This window comes from Gasterosteus aculeatus, chromosome 6 (genome assembly GCF_964276395.1).
Source record: "Gasterosteus aculeatus chromosome 6, fGasAcu3.hap1.1, whole genome shotgun sequence".
Classification (NCBI taxonomy): Eukaryota; Metazoa; Chordata; class Actinopteri; order Perciformes; family Gasterosteidae; genus Gasterosteus; species Gasterosteus aculeatus.
The window spans coordinates 18,001,232-18,018,324 of record NC_135693.1 but is presented as its reverse complement, the minus strand read 5'-3'; the positions used below and the strand labels follow the sequence as shown (position 1 = coordinate 18,018,324).

At 48.6% G+C, this 17,093-nt stretch overlaps 2 protein-coding genes across 9 annotated transcripts in view; one reads left to right on the top strand and one right to left on the bottom strand.

Moving 5' to 3' along the window:
* LOC120821024 (protein kinase C epsilon type) overlaps positions 1-5,323 on the bottom strand; it is a 33,075-nt gene extending 27,752 nt beyond the window's left edge. The window contains exon 1 of the mRNA XM_040179365.2: positions 4,140-5,323. Within this exon, the coding sequence (XP_040035299.2) occupies positions 4,140-4,487 (348 nt within the window). The 5' untranslated portion in view covers positions 4,488-5,323. The remainder of the gene's footprint in view (positions 1-4,139) is intronic.
* A 4,948-nt stretch (positions 5,324-10,271) lies between these two features.
* The window catches only part of LOC120820841 (attractin-like protein 1), a 124,386-nt gene continuing 117,564 nt past the window's right edge, over positions 10,272-17,093 (top strand). For all 8 annotated transcript variants that reach the window (XM_078104886.1, XM_078104887.1, XM_078104885.1 and 5 more), the window contains exon 1: positions 10,272-11,076. In XM_078104886.1, the coding sequence (XP_077961012.1) occupies positions 10,844-11,076 (233 nt within the window). In that variant the 5' untranslated portion in view covers positions 10,272-10,843. The remainder of the gene's footprint in view (positions 11,077-17,093) is intronic.

Sequence of the window (17,093 nt, the reverse complement as noted above, 5' to 3'; positions counted from 1 at the left end):
AGATCGCACATCAATGAATGCAACACATCTATGAGACACAACGTTGTTTTTATTAAAGCAATACGGTCGAGTGACACGTCTGTGTGAAAGTTATTTACTCTTTCAAGGGAATCACTGTGTAATCGATTTATATTACATCAACCCATGAGGGATTATTATCTAATGGGCTATAAATGTGCCCGTTGTGTGTTTTCTCTTCTCTTCTCCTCGCTGAGATTAATTCTGACGCTGATTTATGTCGCCCACATTCCACAGACGCTCGACCTCCTCACTTCTAACCGTCACGTGTAAACTTGGAGCGGCACGTCTGAGTCACAGTCCGACGTCGCCCCCCCCCCCATCAGCGCTTGTACCACATGGTACATGGACGGGACGGAGGTAACGGGACGGAGGCTGTTAAGCTCTCGCTCTCTCTCGCTCTCTTCCAGCTTTCTCTGGGAAGTAAACTGGGGACAGTTGAAAACAGGAAGTAGGGCCCGCCGTGTGACTCGATCACACTGGCTTCTAATATTAGACTCACACACACACACACATACGGCCCGGCCCCCGTTTCCCTCGGTCCACAGAGAGGACTCCCCTCTACTACGGGGGGGGGGGGGCTTCCCTTCCCCTTTTCTGTCTCTACGTGAGTTTACTGAGACCCTGAGACGAGACACGACTTTACCGTCGAATCGGTCAAACCAGCGGCGGCGTCGCCGCGCTCCCCGACGTGCGCGTCCTTCGGGGGAAGGAAGCGCTCGAGACCGACTTCCTGAAAAAAGGAGCGTAAACAAACAACACCGTTGTGTACGATGCTGCCGAGAGAAAAAAGCTAAATTCCTGTGCAAAGTATAAATTCACATGTTATAGATTATATTATTGCGTTTACTTTGCGATGAGCGTGTTGGATGTTGAGAACCGTCGATGGAGCTTTAATACGTTTCGTGCCTTCGTGCAGAAAGCACACGTTCACTTAATGGAAAGAGGTCTTCATTCCCGTCCCTGGTGTTATTGGGACATTTAAACACTCGTTTTCCCGCCTCGCTCTTCTCTTTATGGGCAGGTTTCAACGCGGCGGCTTCCTTCACGCTAAAGGCCGGCGCAGGCGTCTGCGTCGACGCACTCGTTTAAATCCATGGTTCTGCGTGTGTTGCAGAACAACAGGCGGAGTGACGTGTTTTTGTTGAAGACGACCCGGAGAGTCACGTCTATTTATTTGTTTGTTTATTTATTCATCATAGACTTTATTGCCCCGTGCATCGACGCTGCTGCTTTTCATTTTCCTCCACAACTTTGTTCCTCTCGCCCGGCAAACCGGCGTCTGCGGCGATCTCCCTCCGTGAATCCAACCCGCTTCTACAAGCCGTCACATTTACGCATTTCTTCCCCGACAAAAGTTCTTAAATCTGATCCGTTCTCTGCGTAAACATCCTTCGTTTTAATAATGGCGGCGTCGGGCTATTGGCGGAAATGTGAGACTCCGTAGAGGACGTAGTTAGCGGACCAATCGCAGCCTGGTGCGCTGCGGGAGGCTTGCGTCGCTCGCCTAGAAAAATGTCTCGACACACGCAAGGACGCAAGGAGGCGGGAAAAGCGACGCAAGGGACACGCAAGGGGGGGGGGTCTTGTGTCTGCGTCGCTCTGAAGACGCCGAAGCATAAACCAGGCTTAAGTCGCGGTTTGTGTGTGCAGAGCAGAAACTGGGGACGGATCCAAGAATCTGATCCTTTTCTCGTCTCACGGACACCACCTGTCGAGTCGGACTTTTTTAAATGACCCAATAAACACAGACAGACGGGTGGGGACGAATCATAGCGGAGTCTGCTGTGCAGTATTATTTATTTTCATTTCAACTCCTGAAACGTGGGGATTCTCTACTTGAATGAAGCAAACGACATGAGCGTCAGCATTTTCTGGCTTCGCACGTAAATGACTATTGAGTATTTCATCATTTGAATGATGTATGGGAAATTTTTTTTACATCATACAAACACCGAGTCCTACAGTCGTGTCATCAAAGGAACATCACGTTTCACAATATCATATTCCCTGTGAGAAAGAGGAAATCTGAATAGTACCCTTCTTCTTCTTCTTTGGAAAGAATAACATCTTCACTTGTTGCTTGTGGAGTCCGGGAGACGTTTACGAGCACATCCTACCGATCCAGTAAAGTCTGATGCTGAGGACGAAAGGACGAAACGTGTAGCGGAGCAAGCTTTGTTCTGAAACGCTTCCAGACAATGTCCCCCTCTCTAATACCCAGACACGGAGACAAGAACTGTCCAGATACCAACTCTTTTCCAGTTAGCAGGTCCTGAAGTAGGCGACATTGGCCACGCCCCTTCAGGCTTCTGCCCGAAAGCCACTCCCCCCCCTAAACCGTCATTGCCAACGCAAACAGTGAATCCTGGTCGTGCTCTCGAGCCGGCAGCTCGTGGGAAGACCTCCGGGCGAGGAGCAGCGAGAGCACGGGCAGAACACGGGCCGTCACAGCGTTTTAGATTTGGGCCTAGTTGACCGATTGGACGAGCTCGGGTAAAGTCCCCCGGCCCCCAACGGGGTCGGCCTCCCGGGTTCCCGGAGCATTCCGCTGATTGTGTCGGGGCGTGTGGAGAGAACTCCCACAAATAAATAATCACCCAAAAATGCCTTTGAAGAAGATTACTTTCTGCAGCTGAAGGACGGTGGTCACGCCTCCGTGCCTGAAAACACCAGGTAAGGGGGACGCACACTTCGTAGAAGAGGAACGCTCTGCTCGTGCTTCAAGACGCCGCAGGCCTTTTTCCCCTCATCTAACCTACGCTTAACTGTTCAGTCGCCTCGAGGGGATGTCAAGTGATTTTTTGGTCTGAGAGGACATAACAACACACGATGCAGCTCATGCCGAGACGTGCTCAACCTGAAGGGCCCGCGCGGGAGCGTCTTCAAACACCCCCCTTCAGAAAGAAAACATACATTTATTTTGAGTGAATTAAAACACGACAGATCTTGTTTGCGGTCTGCTGACTTGTAATCGTTTTTCAGGCCATTTTTACAAGGAATAGTAGCAAAACTCCACAGGCTTTGTCATAGGGTACTAATGCAGTTCAAGAATGGAATTGTTACCGTGGCAACGTGAAAAACGTCACTTCAAGGCTTCCTTTCCTCCATCCTTTCCTCCATCCTGTGTCATCATCTCCCTCCCCCCCTCTCTCTCTCTCTCTAATGGACCCGGTGGCCTCATCAATAATACACTCAAACATGCGTCGGCTCCGGCAGCCTCAGACAACAATGAGCGGCGTGCGCTCGTGCCGCTGTGCCGGCGGCGCATCGCACCCTCTCTCTCCTCCTCTGCAGTCTGCTGTGGGTCAACAACAAACGGGATCTAAACTGTGTGTGTGTGTGTGTGTCCGCGGGGACTGCTGTTGTGTGCATCTTCCGCCACACTTGCCACAGTGTTTACTTACTTGCATGTGTGCATGTCACATGACCTCGTCTCTCTCACAGTGTAATAACAACACGAAGACTAAGAACCACCTGCGAGCTCATCTTTTGGGTTTCACAGCCCAACGACTTCCCTTTTGCTGCCGATCTCGGAGAACATTTCGCAGCCGAAAGAGCCAGATGGCAAAAGATCTTTGGCTCACGCGCGACGGCCTTAGCAACCATGCAGAGGTGACGATGGGTCAGTGTTGTGTTTACAGCCGTCTCTCAAGAAGAATGTTGTCCTTACTTAGGCATATGTACCTAACCCCCTCCCCATGGGTGATCCATGGATAAAATAGTGTGATTTGAAGTGATATACTTGGGTCTTAGTCATTAGGAAATATGTAGTAGCTCATAATGATGATCCTGCTTCTGTTAACTTTTATTTAAGCATTTTTTTTTCCACCTAAGGCCTTTATTCTGTAATGTTAGAACTATCTTCAGTTAATCATTTGGTTTAATGGTATATCAAGCTGAAAGGCCTTCGGGTCAGTGGCTCCAGCTGAGGTGATGGAGGATAACACAAGAGGTCGCAAATTAAACTCAGCTCAGGTGTCAATTCGATTGATTGTGAAGTGATTCTGCAACTCGACCCCACGGAAGTCCTGGAATAACCACGACGGGGCCGTTATAAAGGCAACACATGGATCGACGGATGAACACGTGGTCGCCGCGCACGCCGCGCGGCTCCTTACCCAGTCCTCGAAGTGCTTGCTCCCGCGGTGCAGGATGTCCTCGAAGCGGATGACGCAGTTGGCCACGAAGTCGTCGCAGCCGATCGGCGCGTCGTGGAACACCGACAGCTCGATGCCGCGGCCGCCGCGCACCTCCGCGGTGAACTCGTCGTTCCAGGCGGGGCTGTTGGTCTTCTGCTTGGTGGACGTCTGGCCCACGCGCGAGTCGTCCACGTTCAGCGCGATGTACGTGTCCAGCAGGAAGCTCTGGGTCTTGGGGCCGACGGCGTGACGCAGGGACCAGGCCGTCGGCTTGAGGTCCAGCGCCTCCCGGATGCGGATCCGCAGCGTCCCGTTGAAGATCACCATGGCAGCGGGGTTGCTTTTTTTTTTTTTTTTTTTTTTTCTTATCGCGGTGGAAACGCCTCAACACCCCCAACTCACCCCAACACCCCCAACTCACCCCTACACCCCCCTACAAAGCCCCAGCCGGGACGAATAATCAGGGCTCCGTTCAACCGGTGGTCCTCCGGGCAGATCCCGTGAACCCCTCCGGTTGAAAACGACGGAGGAAACGGACACTTGTTTTTCGGTAAATACACCCTCCAAGAAGAAAGGGACAGACCGTTAACCGGAGGGGGGACGGGGGAGGAGGAGGGGGACGGGGGGGGTCCTTAGAAGTCCACGGAAGAAAATCAAACACGGACAGCTAGCAACAGTTAGCAGGAGGACGAGCCGAGGCCGCCAGATGTGAGTCGGTCACTCGGGCTTCCTTTACTCGGGAGCCCGAGGCGCGTCGCGTCCGTGAGCCGGTGGACGGGCGGCGGCTGCGGGACGACTGGCGGCCGCCGCGGCGCCGCACCGAGTGGGAGGGGAAGCGGGGGAGGGAGGGAGGGAGGGAGGGAGGGAGGGAGGAAGGGGGGTTTGGAGGTTCGCGCCCGGACCGCTAGAGACCAGACAGCGGCTGTGACCGCGGGAAGGATCCGCCGCAGGGGCCGGCGGGGAGCGGGCAGGTAGCGGCGGCAGGTCCGGAGAAGAGGAAGAGCGAAGGGCCCGGCGGGCGGGCTCCTTGGTGCTCGGACAGCGGCTGCAGCCACAACCGTCGAGCCTAACTTCCCGTGGACATACCTCTGTCTGCCTCCCCCCGTCTCGCGCTCTCTCCCCCGTCTCTCTCTCTCTCTCTCTCTCTCTGGTGCAGGAAACGTGAAGAACGCGTCACATTTCCTCGCAGCTCGGTGTGACGGACGGGGGAAGGCAGCCCAGACGAGCAGCTGGGCGAGATGGGAGTGTGTACGCGGGGGGGGGGGGGGGGAAGGAGGAAGGGGGGGAGAAAGGAGGGGGGGGGGGGCTGGCACGCGCGAGCTTCTTTCCGAATTCACCGCTGCAGCTCCAACACTGCACACGAATCTACGGGCACCGTGAGGGTGAACCACGAAAATGGACCGTGACAAGTGAGGATGAACCAGGGCCATGAAATGATGGACCGTGAACATGAACCTTGGGCCATGAAGCATGAACATGTACCATGGGGAACAAACTATGACCATGATCTATGGTCCATTAACATTAACATGAGAAGGAACCACGACCATTAACCATAGAGGCTATGGCCAACAGGCAGATGTGATTCTGCAATTGGTCATTTTGCACAGTTGAATGGGTTCATTTTGTCTGTATTTTCTGCCATTGAATCCAGATGTTGTACCTTAAGTTTCGCAGGTCACTCACTGTCATTATGCAGCTGAGAGGCACAACGAAATCCACCTGTCCAGCTCAAAACTCTACACACGTTTAATTGAGGCTGTTTTTCCAGTGAAGAGACTATTGATGACCAGGGTATTAATCATCAATCCCTTTCTCACCTCCACCCTTTGAATTCCAATGTTTTCTACATTTGGACCTTTACCAGAGAGGAGGCCCGATCGATCCCGGACCAGGAGACGGCAACTCGGCCTGTTCGAAGCTTGACTGCTTCTGCCCCCTCCTGGGGATCGTTTGCCACTTCAGGCTTTTAAAAATAAAATCCTGTCGTATTTTAGTGATGTCATGAGAAATGATGTGCTGGGACAGTTTGGATCCACGGGCTGTACCATCATGGAGGTTAATGACATCAGACCAACTCTAATCAGTATTACGTATGCATATTTATGTATCATTCGTTTAACACTTAAAAATACAAATGTAAGAAACTGCTAAGCGTGCATAAATATAAATTGCACTTTAATTTATTTTACTCTTCCTCCATTATTCCATCCTGTTTGACGTTCAATCTGAAGTTCATAAAAATCAGATTTTCCCCTCCTGATGCAGAAAAGGGCTCACGGCTTTTCTTTTTCACCTCTGTCCCCTCTCATCTCCCTCTCTTTTCTCCCCTATGTCTCCCCTCTGTCCCTACTCTCTCCCCTCTGTCCCGCCTCTGTCTTGCTTATTTTGAATCTAATGGACACATGCTTGGCAACGGTAAAGAGGGTCATGGTGTAGGTGTCATCACAGCTGTTGCCATGGTCACCAGGACAGTAACATCCACGTTCCTGCAGGAAAATAAAGCTTCAAGGGAACTTTTTTTTCTCCACTTTGAGACGTTGCAGAAATGAAAGGACACAAATGTGAAACCGTCTGAGTCCAAGAGGGGAAAAAAGAGGGACAGTTTATCTTCCCCAAATAGTTAAAAGAACATTTTTTTTCTCTTTTGTTAAGAAAATATATGATTACTAATAGTTTGCAACAATTTCAGCTTCAACCTCTTCATATTAGTTTCAATATGACATAAAATATTACACATTAACATCCATATAAATATCAAATGACAGAAATAAATACATTATTAATTTGATTAAATGTGGGTTTCTTTAACGTATTTTTGTAGTTTTAATCGTCTATGTAGAATAATTATCTTTTATTTCCGTCCATTTGAATCAACATTAAAAAACACTTCCTTGTGTCCTTTATCTCCAATCTGCAGGTTATATTCTTTTACCATTCACTGTGTATTTACATGTCAGTAACCGTCAGTAAATGAAGACCACCAACCCGGTCGGACAGTCTTTGTTTGTCGGCGCATTAGCAGCTTTGAAACACCAGGCGGCGCCAAGCAGCGGCCCTAAACTATAATCTTTTATAATCTTTTTCCCAAAGCTCATTTAATTCTCCTCTCTCTGCCATCCACTAACTCTCTCCATGCACTCACTCTACATGTGTGTGTGTGTATGTTTGTGTGTTCTTTCTACTTGTCACAGTAAAATGGCCGCGATCTCACACAATTTGCAGTCTCTACACAATGTTTTATGACACATCCACCCTGTTAAACACCACACAGCTGGACGTGGATGTTATTAACATGAGCATAGGTAGAAAGACGAGCAGAATAACCGATGACATCGCCCGTAGCCAATCTGTGTGCTTTATATCCTCGTAATCCTCATTCATCCACGTCCCCCTGGTGCAGTTATTCCACTATTTAATTATAAACCAGCTGTCAAAAATCAATATTAGTTTTTGTTCTTTTTTTCCTTTTCCTCACAGTGGGTTCTTTGTGAAAGCCAATCAATAATCCTACCTCGGCCCTTGGGTGGGGGGTGAAAACGATCTATAACAGAATTCAACTCAAGCTGCAGGGATAACGACACCTAACCAATTTCCCACGGGCAAACAGCGAGCATTAATACCCGGGGGGCTGTGAAGAGCCCAGTTGTGCACGTAGAACAACACGCAGAAAAATAGTTTGGAGGGGGGGTTTTAGTTCACATGCATGCAGTCGGATTCAGAGGCTCCAAAGAACATCAAACTGACACTTGTGACTCTAAATTCTGACAATTCATTTTTACTTCATAACCCATTCATTTTAATGGGACGTGAGTTGTCATTTATCTTGACTTGCAAAGGCAGAGCAGTGCCCACATCTGTGCTACCTTCTCAAGACACTTGATAGATGCTTTCTCCAATTTTAGAGGCGGAAATCCAATTTAGGTGGCGAGAAAGAAAGAAGTGTAGAGCAGCAGCAAGGTGTGCGGTGCTGGGGGGCAGCAGAATTGGGAAAAAGCCAGCAATAAACCAGCTGTTTCCTCAAGAAGTGGCCAGCTGCCAGAAAACCTGCTGTAGTCTGATAATACGGAATCTAAATAAGAATCAGCCGCAGGGATTTAAGCCCAGGGAGAGCAGTGACTGACAAAGTTACTGAGATGAGTTTTTTAAAGTGGACGTGAAATATTTAAATATTGGAGCAGAGCAACAAACCCGGGAGAATAGAATCGGTCTCAATCACTTTTGGCCAATAAAGACGGGTCTTTGTTGCTGGGCGACAACGGCAAACTGCTGCTTGGGGCAGGTGGCGCTCGGCGGGTTTAGTGTTTCTCCTCCACCGGGTTCACAAGTTCTCTCTAATAAACCCCAAACTGTCAGCAAAACATCTTCTCATGGTCGCCGGTCCGTACTAGCGACCCCTACACTCAGACTTTTGCCTCATTATTAATATAGAACACATTGATTAGTGGAACGTTAGGTGAATAACACATTATCCCCACGCGCCTCAGCAAAATAATTTGATCAATCGATGCGCTTTTGATTTCGTTGCAGCGCCCCATCGGCTTAGCAGAATCCATTTGTGGAATTCCCGAATTTACTCCTCCCAGCTCCCCGTTGGGGTTTGCAAACTGTGAACACAGCTGGGACGAGTTTCAGAACACTTGCGCAACTCTGGCAGGAGATTGAAGGGATTTGGGAGCTATTGAGCAAGGCACCAAAGTGGTAAAACGATGTCTTTGAACCGCCGGGTTCGATAAGCTGATCCATGCCTCAGTATTGGTTCCCGCTCCGCTCAGACACGTGACTCAATAGTGGAGGCCTTGTGGTTGTCGTCACCACCCCGCGGCGGAGAGACGAGTGAGTGTATCTCTCGGCTCTTGGATTGGATCTGGCTGCTGCGCTGGATGGTTCCCCCTCAGGGGACACAGCTCCAGAGCAGGGCTTTGTTTTTGTTTTTCAGCCAATCTTTTGTGTCCTTGAGGCCTTCAAAAAAGGGAGATACCGTTATAAATCAAGTCTGGTTTTGGTTCCTGTCATGTCTGTCTGTGAATGAGCTCCAATAGATTCAAGAACCGCATGAATAAAGAGGCTTGTGTCTTCCCAATCAGAGAAGTTTCCGCGTTTGCTGATTGGTCAATAAGGCTACAGTCACCCTAGGCATTCACATTGTTTACCATCTCTGGCTGAATGGGAAGATAATATTTGAGAAATCTACCAGACCACACTCACATCCCCACATGATCTTCTCTTGTCAATGTTCGTTCAGTTCAGTCAATCATTTTGTAATGGCTCGCGTCCCCAAATCCGGGGATCTTTTGACCTTTTATTTAAAGCTCCGGAAACAGCCGGCAGAGTAAAAGACAACGGGCTGGTGGGTTTACCTGGAGTTGGGCTGGCGGGTTAAACAGGGACAAGCAGGGTCGGTAACAGGAGATCCGTCTGAAAACAAGCGCTGAGAGTGTGACATGAAGCAGACCGACAATCTGGCAAAGAGAGTGTGTGTGTGTGTGTGTGTGAGGCAAGAGACCAGGATTTGATTCGTTATCAGAGGCAGGTGTGTGAACAGGTGAAGGGCGTTTAGACTGACGAGGTGGGAGTGACAAAAAAATGGAGTGAGGAGGGTGTGGAGCTGAACAGTGACACGTTTATTTATGTACAGGAATCGGGAAACATTTATTGCCATTAATATGTCAGACTTACAAGGAATTTCACTTGGCGGTTGGCGCGTAACGGCAGACAGTACGACAATGGACGACAAGACAACAGTGCACGAGGAATAAAATAAAAAATAATGCTATGGGTTAGTATAAAATAAAGGAATAAATGTTAAAGTAAAAAATATTGCTAAATTAAAAATTAAAAAATAAAGTGCACCACTGAACAGAAAGTGACAATTGAAAGTGATATTGACAATTGAAAATTATATGTGTATGTGTGTATATATATATATATATATATATATATATATATATATATATATATATACACACATACACATATAATTTATTTCAGAGATGTTTTCTTTAAAAAACACGCTGCCTTTTCTTTGACGGTGACGTGTAACCGGCCCCGCCCCTTTAACCCCGCCCCCCTCGTCACCGAACCAGCTGTGGAGCGGCAGCGCGAGCGCAGAGAGCTGTCGCATCCTGAGACCACGCGCCCGGGCGGAGAGGACGCGTCTTTGTGCGCGAGGCGAACACGTCCAGCAGGCTGGTGGAGCTGGTGGAGGAGGTGGAGGGGCGAGAAGCAGCTCCGTGTTTTTTTTCCTGGTTATTTTCACCTTCGGGGATTACAGCGTTTCTCTCTCTCTATTTTTTTTTTTTTTTTTTTTGCATCATCCGGTCATTCACGGCGTCCACGTCGGACCCACAGTGGAAGTTATCTGGGAGACTTGTTGGGCGGGCACGCGCCGCGGAGCGCGTGACAGCGGGTTTTTGTGTGTTCGCCTTGCTGCTCCGGTCGGAATAGTTTTTTTATTTTTCGTAGCGTCCAGACTGTTTCCAGCAAAGTTTCCGGTCTTCTTTCCACGCCGCCCCGCATGTTCGGATAGAGCCAAATAACTGCCCCCCCCTGCCCCGGGCGTCACAGGTCCGACACCTCACAGCGCAAAAGGTGACCGCTCGTTTTATTTTTTCTCTCTCCCGGGAGGGGGGGGGGGCTGCAGCCTCTCCCTTTAAAACCAAGCAGACCTTTGGCGCTCCACCATGGGGGATCTCTGTGGGATGCACCTGTGCACCTGGACGGCGGCCGGGAGGCGCGTCCCCACCACGTACCTGGGGGTCCTCGTCATGCTGCACCTCGTGCTCCACGCGGAAGCCTCCTCCGTGTCCAGGTCCTGCGCGACGGACTGTCCCTCGGGGAAGTGCATCGACGGGAGCTGCGCATGCGACCGCGGGTGGGTCGGGGATCGCTGCCAGCACTGCCAGGGGAGGTTCAAGTAAGTTGGCCCACTCTGACCTGTCGGATCGCTATTTGTGTTGAGGCCGCAACCGGGGGTCCTGCTTTCAGTGCATACAACTTCCTCAGCCAGAGGTAAATGTATATAACACTTACTAAATATCTATGAGTCCATAGAAGCAGTGAGAGGACTTCTTAATGCTCCCTTTGGACTCCTGGATGTTTGTATTATTATTTATTAGGAGGCTATAACACATTTGCATTAGCTTGACTTGGTTTAATGAACGTGTAGCTGACTGGATTCATCTGTGTCCTTTTTGAAGTCCTTTGGATTCTACCTGGCTCTCCCTCCACAGTGTATGAGGAGCAATTAATGCCACAGCAACCCTTGGATCAAGTGGCGTGAACCTGACTCTTCTCGTTTTTCAGGGTGCATCAAAAGCAAACATCTGCACCACAGCGTAACACGCAAGCCTCCCGTGTGAATACAATGTGGGCAAAAGTAGTAGGTGAAAGCGGTTCAAAGCAGCGAGCGCAGAAGACTTTTCTAAATACGACAACGTGTCATTTTAATGCCCCGGACGGCGCTGTGCTGCTCGGCGCTGCCACTCACACGGCCCCCTTTTAGAGTACTACAAACAGCCTTAGAATGCAGCTGCTCTTTAGAGATAAATCAGGATTTAAATAAACTGTATGAACTTGACCCCGACGTCTCCTGAGACATGCAGCCTTTTAATTAAGGTGGAATGTTTGCACCACGAATCCAAGCTTAAAAATCATATGGAAACTTTTCCATAAGTGTCTCTCTTGCATGACAGCTGGATCGTAGACAACAGTTTTCCAATGGTGAAGATTCAGTTGTCTCACTTGGAGGAAGAAGTGTCTGAGTACACCAAATCATTCCCACCCTCTCAGCGTCACACACATCGGAACAGACACACATGTGCTTGACAGGGTTTTTTTCTTTTTTTTCGGCTTCACATTTTTTCTATAAACACTCATAAAATATTCAGAGATAAACATTGCACAGGCGCGTTTCTATAAAAGAGAGTGTACTGGTTTAACCCTCTGACAGAGCGTTGCATTGTGGGTTGAGTGTAGCTTCATTGTTGCTGTAGGTCAGTGAGTTCCTTCAGGTGCGTTTGTAGTGTCAACAATTTGAACCGTGAGGCGGATGATCATTTTTGTATGATTATTTCGACTGAAACATTAAAATTATAATAGTGGGATTTTTACAGAAGTCAATACCAAACAAGAGTGTGGCCCGGCTATCCCTGCAGAACCTCAACGTTCCATTTAAAGGGGTTACTTAGGAGTTACACGGAAACATACTGCGTTATGATAGATATCCATTAATTAATTTAAGTAAATTGGAAACTGAAGAAATTAACAGGGAAAATGTTTACTAATGGCGTCAGAGAAAAAAAACAACACTACATGAAAGAACAAATATTCTATAACAAACCAATAATCTGCCCCACCTTTCTTCTTACTCTGCACAATCACCTGCAGCTTTAACTCCACAAATCTGGAAGCGGAGCGTAAGTCTGTCAGTCTGCCACGTTCTCTCTGGGGAATCGAATCGATCTTTTCTCCAGTCGATGCGCTTGTTGTGAGAGCCGGGGGACAGAAACAGGTTGTGGACCGGACAACAGACACACAACATGGCGGGGACGGGCTTCTCTGCTTGTCACGGCCTCGTTAGTGTCCACAGACACGGAGTAGTCCTCACACACACACACACACAGAGGGACATTTAGCATAGATCTGTCAGAGAGTAGAACAGCAGTGGGCTCAGATCTATACCTGGACGCATTCTATTGATTGCAGGAGAATCGTCTTGAGAGCCATCCGCTCATTTTTTAAAGACGGGATATTGCATTTCACACCACTTCCTCCTTCGGACGGGGCGCGAGGAGAACAAAAGGACAATGGAAGTTGTTTTAGTAGATTTACTTATTTTATTTTTTAATTTGACAGCATTTGGTTTTTGTATCCGGCTCACAGGCAGGAGGCCTCGCCGAGATGAAGTGAATGGGGCTCATCTGCGGTTCTGGGTTGAAGGTTGAATATAATAGACAGAAAAGCCGCCGGCAAGCGGTTCTCCCCGAGGATTTGGTTTAACCTTGATGACATCACCAAGGGGGACAATACCTTTCATATAGATTGAAACAACTCCTTCCCTCGCAAAGCGGTCCGCCTGACACGATAGGACCATAGAAGAAGATTTTGATTGGATTTTGATTTGCTCTTTGTCGCATTATGTTGACTTTGTGCCGTTAGTCGTCTAAACTGACAGCTTTAAGTAGCATTCAGGTCAAAGACATTAGAATCACTGTGATACTATTTACTGAAAGTTGATAGAACTGACTTCATAGTTCTGGAAAGGCAGCAAATATATTTTAAAAAGTATATTTTTCAACGTAATAATGGGTAGTATAACATTGATAGTGTTATATTATCAATACAGAGCATTTTTAAATGTGAAATATCTCCTGTGAGGTAGAGAAACTTCATTCCCTGTTTAAGTGGATGTTACTCCACTGTATCTTTTACATAATAGCCGCTTGCTGCTGTATTAATCTCCAGAATGTCAAACGCAGCTCCACTAACTCTTGCTTCACCATCTGCAAGGATCTCCATGAGAATCTTCCTCTGCTCCACCATCCGTCCCATCAGTCATCGCCGTGTCTCCCGCCCATAGAATTTACATTAAGATAGCGGACGGCTTTTCTGGGCTCTGGCAGAGGCAATGACCTTGTCTGCAGTCCAAGGTGTCCCGTCCACCGTTTTACGCTCCAGTTTTTCTTTATAACGGCGTTGGCCTACTTTGAGGCTTTGCTACGGTTGGCCTACGGAAGCCATTGGCAGCGAGGCCGACTTTCACCGTTACTGCCTCCCTGTTTTGTATAAGGATGGAGGCCGGAACATGTGGAAATTCGGTAGTTCAAGTAACACCCAACGGCTTCTCGCTGTGAGCAAAGTCATTCTGTCCCTTCTCTCCATTTCAGGAAAACACGCCTTTTTGCATTAAGCTCAGTTTATTACAAACCACGCGGTGATCCATCTGAAGAAACATGTACTGGAGGTTGTTTTGGGGGTATTGTGAGCACGATGAAGCTTTCCCCCTTCGAAAACCAATATTGCGGCGCTCGCTGCTGTCTGGATACCGGTGTTATCGAAAGGCTTCCATCAGCTGTTTGCGTAGCGAGGACGGAGAGGAGAGCGATGGAGCAGAGGAAAGGACCCGTGCTTCAATATCACAGCTGAGCCTTGAATACAGTCAATACGAAAGCCTCCCTGGATTGCAGTGTGCACGGCCAGGACACACAACGCACGCACACACACACACACACACACACACAGGCAGATCCAATAAAAACAAATAGAGAATAGATTCTGCTTGTCTCTTGGTGCTCTGTGTTTATTGGTGTGAAGTCTCACCCTTTGTTTTCCGACTGCGTCGGATTTTCTTTTATTGTCCGCTGCTCTCTTTGTTCAGACTAAACGGCGCCTTGTTGTTCCCGGCGTGCAACACGCACACGCGAGTCACGCCATCGCACAAAAATCGAGAAACCCCGGGCTGGTTTCAACCAAATGTGAGGGGGACTGAACAGCATCCCCAAGCCATCTTGGGTAATTTAGATTGTAAACTACAAGAAAAAAACCCCCCTGCTTCCCCTCCCCACTAAAAAAAACCCTGTAAGAGATGCTAAGCTAACCCCGCTAGGACCTTGAAGCCCTACCCGGCCTCCTCCTGCTGGCGGTCTGACAGGAACAAGAAGGATGAAGGCAGCGGGAGGTCGGTGACTGTAGAGCCCACATCTTCACGGAGGCCGGGCGCCATCGCTCATCCCGGATCACGCTGCTCGTGACGGGCGGACGGAGGAGGCGGAGCTCTGCAAAGTCAAAATGGCTCAAACCAAAACAAATCTGCTTCAAGGGGCTAAAGGGGTCAGAAGCGCTGCATATATATACTTGTGCGTGACGCTTGGAGGTAGAAGCTTTTCAATCCGACCGGTTTACCCTTGATCGACCTCAGAGAGGAAGCGCGGAGACGCCCGTGGACCGACCTGACCGCATCTGGCCGTCTCCACCTCGAACCGTCCAAATGCGCGCCGCAGGCTTTGCCGAGCGGCGCATTTATCTCCCTTGTTGCAGGCAGCTAGAAAGCACCGGAGGCCACGGCGTAATGAAGTCGCGCCCATCGAACAGTTTCAGTCATTATATGCCGGAAGAAGTTCTGGAAAAGAGGAATGACGGTGGTGCTAATTGTTGGAAGATGGAGGAATTGCGCTTCATGTCGTCTGACTGAAGGGACTCAGTTCAGCCTGGACGTTTGTGACGCGTTTGAAAAGAAAGTTCTTACGTGGTTGTTACGGCGTAAAGGACGCTTATGTAAGTGGGAATGTCCGTTATACTCATCTTTGTGAGATTTAAGAACGGACCACTTCTTCGGTCAGTCAGAAGAGTCACCGGCATTCAGGTGATTAACCGGTCCCCATATGTACATAGAAATGCTTCTTTTATTTCCAAAATGGGATGAACGTTGGATCAACCCCCCCCCCAGAACATGTCTAATTTAATCCGCCCACTAACACTAAGAGCAAGAAATCCTATTACACAACGTCGTGTTCAGCTCCCCAAATCTGTGTGTGGCAGCGGTATGAATATTATGAGCCTTCCGATTTAATCGATTTAGGAGTTCAACATAGACTCTGGTTTAAGAATCTGAACACGGTGGCTTCTCTCAGCATATTGAGGCTTTGAGTTTGTTTGTGCTATTTAGCGAAAAGGCCATTAAGCTACATTGACCCGATTGGGAACTGCATCCGGCTGTCAGAACCAGGGTGGTTTAATGTTTTCATCAGATGGGACCACATGGCATTAATAAAAAAAAAAATGGAAAAAAAAAGTATAAATTACGATATGCAAATACAGCCAACAGTAATCGGGGGCAGTAAAAATGTTTGGGGACTGAATGTGGTAAAATGTGGGTTTTTTCTGGTGCGTTGATGGTTTGAATGAGCCGCCTTGTCCACATCGTTTTTACACCATTATGCAAAACACTGCACAATTTATCTTTTTTAAAATTGTCTTTTTTTTTTAAATGTCTAATATTTCTTCCCATATCAGCGAGCAGTCACGCATCAGCACTCACTGCCATCGCTTTCTTCTTGCATGCGCTTTGTATCTGAATCCTCCAATTAGGACATAATTCAAATAAGCGATCGGCACCACACAAGTCTCTGGCTCTAGGATATTGTACATCATCTAGAAACAAAGTAATTACGTTATGCAGTAAACGTAATGCATCATTATGCAGTAAATTACATTTAGAAGTACACATACACCAGGACACTAAGTGTCTCTGTGGTGCCCGGCGATGAAGAGAAGGAAACCATTGGAGGACAAAAGCACCACAGTGTAGTCGGGCTGGAGACAGAATAGAGTGCTTTCCTGACATCCGAGTCATCTACACAGCCCTGTGTGTCTCTGTGTGTGTCGGTGTGTGTGTGCGTGTTATTGTGTGTGTTTAAGCCCCAGGCAGCGTGCAGAGATGATGACACAGCTTGTGAACTGAAGTTGCCACCGCAGTGAGCATGAGTTGTGGGCTGTATTTGTGTGTGTGTTTGTGTTTGTGTGTATCCGAGAAAGCATGTGAGCGTTTGGGGGGGGGGGCTACATGGGATGGCCATCTGTCCAGTGTGTGTTAATCCTGCTATGATGCTAGCGAAAGCAAAGGGCAACACACACACACACACACACGGACACACACAGTGGAATTGTTGGGTGCATCGCTTGAATCGAAACCCTCCCGGTTCTTCCCCGAGGCTCCAGCGTTGATGTGGGTTCCAATGCTACCAAAGTATTTAAAATGCCAGAGAGAGACTTCGTTGATCCCGACACATGTCGAGCGCAGGAATGCGACGGGATGTCGATGCTGCACGCTGCCGCATTGAAGCCGGCATCTTTTTGTTCTGACCCACTATCGTCTGCGCAGCGGACAAATGAGCAGGTCGAACATGGCGCGTGGCGACGCAGCGTCATGTGTCC